The sequence below is a fragment of the Penaeus japonicus genome, unplaced genomic scaffold (assembly GCF_977035675.1).
Source record: "Penaeus japonicus unplaced genomic scaffold, GWHDUDI00000001_assembly GWHDUDI00000041, whole genome shotgun sequence".
Lineage (NCBI taxonomy): Eukaryota > Metazoa > Arthropoda > Malacostraca > Decapoda > Penaeidae > Penaeus > Penaeus japonicus.
The window spans coordinates 3,962,850-3,970,349 of NW_028234443.1; the positions used below are offsets into that span (position 1 = coordinate 3,962,850).

General features: G+C 39.2%; 2 protein-coding genes across 2 annotated transcripts in view; one reads left to right on the forward strand and one right to left on the reverse strand.

Moving 5' to 3' along the window:
• Nucleotides 1-3,874, forward strand: part of LOC122248696 (glutamate receptor ionotropic, delta-1-like) — an 18,944-nt gene extending 15,070 nt beyond the window's left edge. The window contains exons 8-11 of the mRNA XM_086534324.1: nt 275-486; nt 1,537-1,796; nt 2,300-2,480; nt 3,860-3,874. Of these exons, the coding sequence (XP_086390450.1) occupies nt 275-486; nt 1,537-1,796; nt 2,300-2,480; nt 3,860-3,874 (668 nt within the window). The remainder of the gene's footprint in view (nt 1-274; nt 487-1,536; nt 1,797-2,299; nt 2,481-3,859) is intronic.
• An 831-nt stretch (nt 3,875-4,705) lies between these two features.
• The window catches only part of LOC122248700 (uncharacterized), an 8,425-nt gene continuing 5,630 nt past the window's right edge, over nt 4,706-7,500 (reverse strand). The window contains exons 6-10 of the mRNA XM_043008877.2: nt 7,106-7,225; nt 6,600-6,670; nt 6,211-6,337; nt 5,427-5,549; nt 4,706-4,992 (exon numbers count right to left, since the gene is read on the reverse strand). Coding sequence (XP_042864811.2) covers nt 4,883-4,992; nt 5,427-5,549; nt 6,211-6,337; nt 6,600-6,670; nt 7,106-7,225 — 551 coding nt within the window. The 3' untranslated portion in view covers nt 4,706-4,882. The remainder of the gene's footprint in view (nt 4,993-5,426; nt 5,550-6,210; nt 6,338-6,599; nt 6,671-7,105; nt 7,226-7,500) is intronic.

A 7,500-nucleotide genomic window follows, 5' to 3' on the forward strand; every position in this document is an offset into this window, starting at 1 on the left:
AAATACCCCCGCGCTCTCTAACTCTCTCCTCCTCACCCCCTCCCCCCTCAAATGAATACCCCCGCGCTCTCTAACTCTCTCCTCCTCACCCCCCTTCCCCCTCAAATAAATACCCCCGCGCTCTCTAACTCTCTCCTCCCCCCCCTTCCCCCTCAAATAAATACCCCCGCGCTCTCTAACTCTCTCCTCCTCACCCCCCTTCCCCCTCAAATAAATACCCCCGCGCTCTCTAAAACTCTCTTCTTCTCCCCCCCTCCCCCTCCTCCCCTCCCAGGCTACCACCGGAGCATGTACAGTACATCTGGACGCATTGCGATGTTCTCTGTTTTCGCCTTCACGCTCCTGGTCTACTACCACTACACGGCCCTCCTGACGTCCACCTTAGCTGTCACCTGGAACCTTCCTTTTCGAAATCCGGAGGAACTCGTGAACGCAGGAACCCATCGGTTGATCTTCCGTGAGACGGCCATTTCACGTATGTTTGAGGTTAGTTTTTTTTTTTTTTTTTTTTTTTTTTTTTTTTTTTTTTCCGTGGGCTTGGCTGTCTCTGTTTTTTTTTGTCTCTTTCTCTTTTCTCTGGTTTTGTTTTTTTTGTGTCTGTTCCCAACCTCCCCTCTTCCTCCCCCCACCTCCCTTCTTTCCCACCCTCACCTCCCCCCTTTCTCCCCCCAACCTCCCTCTTTCTCCCCCTCACCTCCCCCCACTTCCCTTCTTTCTCCCCCTCACCTCCCTCCACCTCCCTTCTTTCTCATCCTTACCTCCCCTCTTTTCCACCCTCACCTCCCCTCTTCCTCCCACCACCTCCCTTCTTTCCCACCCTCACCTTCCCCCACCTCCCTTCTTTCTTCCCCTCACCTCCCCTCTTCCTCCCCCCACCTCCCCACTTTTCCACCCTTACCTCCCCTCTTCCGCCCCCCACCTTCCCTCTTTACCCTCTTTCTCACCCTCACCTCCCCTCCCCTCTTTCTCACCCCCATCTCCCCTCTTTCCCACCCTCACCTCCCCTCTTTCTCACCCTCACCTCCCGTCTTTCCCACCCTCACCTCCCCCCCCACCTCCCCTCTTTCTCCCCCTCACCTCCCCTCTTCCTCCCCCCCACTTCCCCTCTTTCCCACCCTAACCTCCCCTCTTTCCCGCTCTCACCTCCCCTCTTCCTCCCCCTCCCCTCCCCCACTTCCCTTCTTTCCCACCCTCACCTCCCCTCTTTCCCGCTTTCACCTCCCCTCTTCATCCCTCTCCCCTCCCCCCACTTCCCTTCTTTCTCCCCCTCACCTCCCCCAACTTCCCTTCTTCCTCCGTCCCCCCCCACCTCCCCTCTTTCCCCCCCTCACCTCCCCTCTTTCTCCCCCTCACCTCCCCTCTTTCCCACCCTTACCTCCCCCCACCTCCCTTCTTCCCCCCCCACTTCCCTTCTTTCTCCCCCTCACCTCCCCCCACTTTCTCCGTCCCCCCCACCTCCCTTCTTTACCACCCTCACCTCCCCTCTTTCCCACCCTCACCCTCACCTCCCCTCTTTCTCCCCCACCCTCAAACCAGACCTCAGCCGACGAAACCATCTCGAGAATCTGGAAGGAACTAATTCTGCCTTACGATGACTCCTCGGTGATCGAGTACGGAGAGGGACTTGAACGCGTTGCCTCCGAAGACAACCTTGTGCTGGTTCTGCCCTTCGTCACTTACCTGGAGAAAGTAGGGACGAATTGCACGTTCACTTACCTGCCGGAGAAGTTCCTGCAGTTTGGGGAATCTTTTGCCTTCAGGAAGAACCTTTTCCTGACGGAGGTTTTTAATAGACAGTGAGTATTGTTTTGTTTTTCTTCTTCTGATTGAGGTGTGTGTGTGTGTGTGTGTGTGTGTGTGTGTGTGTGTGTGTGTGTGTGTGTGTGTGTGTGTGTGTGTGTGTGTGATCTGTTCTGCAAGATAATGAGATAATTGAGATGGTTTATTTACTCTTTTTTCATAAATTGCTTTTTATTTGTATGTGTTTATCAAATATTTGAATTGGTACAGTATTTCTTTTATTACACTGTACGACTTTGGATACAAACATAGTAATTTTCCAGTCGCACGTGTCTACAAAAAAAAAAAAAAAAAAAAAAAAAAAAAAAAAAAAAAAAAAAAAAAAAATATATATATATATATATATATATATATATATATATATATATATATATATATATATATATATATTCCAATCTTAAAAAAAAAAAAAAAAAAAAAAAAAAAACACTGATCTCATCAACACCTAATCGCAACAACCAAAAAAAAAAGTTAATTCTTTACTTACTGATCCTTCCAGACTAACGAAGATGCTAAACACAGGCGTGATCCAAAGGCGCATCAAGAAAGCCATCGTCCAGGCTGACCAGTGCGAATTAGGTTCCTTCACTCCGATCAACATATGGGACACGGCATCCTTGTTCCTTATGCTCGCCATGATGACCTTTACCGCGCTTCTGGTTGTGTGTTGCGAGCAGTTGGCGAGGAGGGGATGGGGGAGTAAAGAGGGGGAGGAGGGGATGGGGGAGTAAAGAGGGGGAGGAGGGGATGGGGGAGAAGGAGGGAGATGGGGGGATGAGGGAACGAGGGGGAAAGGAAGTAGGGATAAAGAGGGGAGGTGAGAGAATGGAAGTATGAGATGGAAGGGAAGTGTGGGGAAGCAGAGAAGGAAAGGGTGAGAAAATGGTGGAATGAGAGGGAGGGGAATGAGAGAGAGAGAGAGAGAGAGAGAGAGAGAGAGAGAGAGAGAGAGAGAGAGAGAGAGAGATGCGAGGAGAGAAGAGAAGAGAAAAGAAGAGTGAGAGAAGAAAAGAGAAGAGACGTGAGAGAGAAAAGAAAAGAAGAGACGAGACGAGAGAGAGAAGAGAAAAGAAGAGAGACGAGAGAGAAAGAGGAGAGACAGATTCAAATTATGAACATTTATGAACAGTGAACAAGCCCAGCTAAGATCTAGGGAAAGCTATCCATACCTCTATCCAGTTAGGCTGAACTTCTTTTGACTTAAAAAGACCATAGAAACACACACTGGTTATAAATACCTGAAGGATTGCACCGTAATGCCCCACCTTATCCAATAATCTATATAATCATATATTACCAATCATATAAAACTGTATGTTATAAGTAGTAATAGCACACTTACAGTTATTATGAACCATTCGTTGTTAGCTGATGGTTTTAAAATCCTACTACAGGTTGTAATGAAATTAATTGTTGTTTTTGTCTAAACACGAATGTAAACATCCTTCTTGGGATATTGCATTATATTCTGCAATATTTGCAACTGGTTCTAAATATCCTGTAACTAATGGTTAATATCTTTTTCTCTTTTTTCCTTATTTTTACATCATTTACTTTTATTAGTCCTATTAACATTATATAAATACATTTAAGAGAAACAGGTTAATATTTCTTTCTCTTTTTTCCTTATTTTTACATCATTTACTTTTATTAGTCCTGTTAACATTATATAAATAAATTTAAGAGAAACTTCACATTGTTGAGTTTTATATACGAAGCTCAACATAACTAAATATCAATAGTTTAAAATGTGAAAAAAATATATGTAATAAAACACGAATGGAAGTACAAATAAAAATGCAAATGAAACCGCTTTCTCTTTTAATATCAAAGCAATATATAATCCGTTATTAATGAAAATATGAAACATTCAAATTATCCTTGTCCGTAACGGCTGTTGAATTTATCGAACAACTAAATAACCAATCTGTTTGGCTACAAATGATCAAACTAGCAGTTGCATCATTTGTAAATATATTCCCTTTAATTAAGTAGATTGAAGTATTGTGTTTTGTTTCGTATTGTTAGACTTAAAATGTAATATAATATAATAATATAGTGTAATATAGTGTAATATTTGTTTCGTATTGTTAGACTTACAGTGTAATATCTTTAATTATTAACATGTGCAATATTACTCTTCTTTTAAAGTCCTTTTTATTCTGCAAGAAAATATTTTGTAGTGTATGTTATTACAGATAGCATGTAAATTTAGGTTAGGTTAAAAGATGCACATTTTTATTTTCATTATCCCGCTCATTCTAACAAAATATATTTAATATGAGTTGGAAAAAAATTATCATAATATATTAATTTTTTATATTTGCTACATATAAGACACATTTTATGATTGATCTAAACATTTTAGTCATGCACTTCAAAACATAGTTCATTATTTCATACGGTACAAGTCAATATGAGATTTTTTTTTTTAACATAATTTTGACTCCTGTGCCGTTACTTTTACACTATGTATGTTATCAATAGCTATTTACAATTATACCTTTGATAATCATTCAATTAGACGTAATATATATTAGTGTTTGAGTGTGATAGTCCTACAATTCTTCTGAATTTATAATAGCAACTTGGCTTGTTTATAGACACTTGTGCCGGTAAAAGAAAAAAAAAAGGACAAATAAAATCAAAGTTCTTTTCTAGGATATATTTATATGGTTTAACAATAACTTTAGGTGCTATTTTCATAATACATACTGCATGTGTATCTTATGTGCTCATATATCTGTATGCACACATCCATAAATACAGGATACTTATATATATATATATATAAATATATATATATATATATATATATATATATATATATATATATATATATATATACATATATATATATATATATATATATATATACATATATATATATATACATATATATATATATATATATATATATAATTCAACAACAATATCACGATAAACGTACAGAAGCAAACAAAATCAGGTTAGTTGCGATACAACAAAGAAAAAAGAAAAAGGAAAATGCAACCAAAGGCCCGATATTGAAATAACGGACCACTCTCTGGCCTGACTTAGGTTAGGACAACACATGGCCATTCTAACAAGGAATCTGTGTGTATCTTATAGAGAATCCTTGATTGTTGATATCGGTTGCAATATCTTCGGCATCGTCTGTGACAACACGGATCTCAAAGGGCTTGGAGTAGGCTGTTGGAAAAGAAAAGAAAATGGGAATGACAATGGAAGTAGTGATAATAATGATAAGAATAAACTATTTTGATACAGTGTGTTTTGAGGAGAATAGCAGAGTAGAACTTTTTTTTTAAATACAATATTCTACATAAAACAAAACGTAAGATATTAACACAAAAATTAAATAGTTATTTTTCTATTTTACATATATTTTTAACTTAACAATCCATATTCTTCAAGATCTAGTATATACAGTCTATCTGTTTTTGAAACTATACCTATACCAAAATATCTAAATATCTACATACTAGTGTAACAAGTCTAGAAAAATCCTTATAAATGAAAAGCAATTACCCTATTAGTTGCTTTATACTACAAAAACCTTAAAGGGCACACCGTCAGTTAATATTCGAGACAGGGCTGACCTAAAGACTGAGAAATGAACTTACTCTCAAGTGGGTCGAGTTGAGAACCACAATAACGGTCAGAAGCCGCTGCTTTGCCGTCCTTCGTGAGACCGGGAATGATAACGAGGTCGGCAATGCAGTTTGTGTCTCCCACTGCAGCTAAGGCTGTTAAAGAAAACGATATATATATATATATATATATATATATATATATATATATATATATATATATATATATATATATATATATAATAGAATGTAGAGATACGTAGAGGTTTGAAGATGATTCTGGGTTTCCATTTTTTTAAACAAAAAAGGACGACCCCGGTTAATTTTTTTAAGGATATTATCTATGTATCTAATATGTTCATATCTTAAGTTCTGCCAGGCTAACATTCCATTGCGAACAGCCTACACACGCACAGTGGGCGTATTTAGGTGTCAATCATTGAGAAAGGCACAATAAAATGTGGAATAGCTGATTATGAGGGGGTACAGCATGCCGGATTCTGATAACAATACAAAGCAATAACCATTTATTATGACTATTAATCTTACCATCTATATACCCTAGGCGTTACTTCAATATTCATTAGCTACCTAACCTTTTTGTATTAGAGTATCATAAATAAATCAATTTAGCTTAATAGCACGTGTTAAAATTCCAAATCGAGGCAACCAACTTGTCAAATCCTTCAAAATGGAAAGACGGGAATGGGGGAGAGAGAGAGAGAGAGGGGGGGGGGGAGTCACAGTGACACCCCCCTTCCCCCTTCCCCTGGTCGTACCTCCGGCAGTCCAAAGAGTCCAGCCTGAATTTACTCACGTGTTCCGCTATCCCCAGAGAGAGAGAAGTGATCAGCTGTGTAACGAATGCCGCAGAATCCTTCGTTGGCGCGAATGCAGATGGTGTATCGCTGGTTGGCCAGATGGAGAGGGGCTGCTGGTGTGTCCTATGGGATGAAATGGACGGTGGAAGATATAAAGGATTGTTGAAGTATATTGAACTAGGGTTATCGCCTCTAAAGAAATTCGTGAAGTGAAATGAAATATGAATGTGATGTCAAGAAAAACAAAAAACAAATGAAGAGCGTTTCATAAGCATTAACGGTCGTTATTTTTCTCTTTGTTGTATCTTTCAGTTGTTTGGTTTGAAAAAACAAAAAAAAACAAAAACGTTTTCTAATATAAATCATTTAGAATAAATATACGGACCACTTGCTGATAGTTGAAGGACTCGATTTTTCCAGAATAATCGGTGTAATACTGAAGACATCCGGGAGGAGCTGCAAGAAATGACACAAGTAAAATCTGTTTCTGCTTCTGTCTTCTGAGAGAGAGAGAGAGGGGGGGGGGAGGGAGGGAGAGATAGATAGATATAGAGAGAGAGAGATAAAGAGAGAAAGAGAGAGATGGGGGAGGGGATTATGGGAGGGAGGGAGAGAGAGAGAGAGAGAGAGAGAGAGAGAGAGAGAGAGAGAGAGAGAGAGAGAGAGAGAGAGAGAGAGAGAGAGAGAGAGAGGTAAAGGACATACACACTCATGATCATATTTCAAATTCACTGTGATTGATAAAAAAAAACAACAACTTCGGTTATCGTTGCTGAATAACCCCCCCCCCCAAAAAAAAAAAAAAAAAAAAAAAGACAATCTGAAGATAATCCGCAATCTGATCTCAAAGTGAAAACAAACTTATTTTTTTTATAAAGACCAATTCCTTACCTCGACTAACGGAATTGCAAGGAATCTGCGTAACTTTGATCCTCCACGACCTGTCAATACTGTCGTCTGTTGTTGCAATGTTGATTCTGGCAACGCCATTGCCCTCGATGTCTAGGTACACTGGGTGAGAGATGTTTCAAAGGAATTATGTAATAGTATTTCCGGTGGGCGTTACAGTGTTATTAAAAGGCATTGCAATGAAATGGTGTTATAGTGTTATATTGTTTTAGAAGGTATGTGAGATGAAGGATGCATGCAACAATATTTTGCTGAGTTCATTCTTTGATGAATGTCTTATAAACTGTGCAAGATGAGAAAAAAGTTATTTTTTTCGTTGGATAAATTGCATTTTTTTTACTGATGTTATAAAAGGCATTTTAGAAAAAGGTATATTT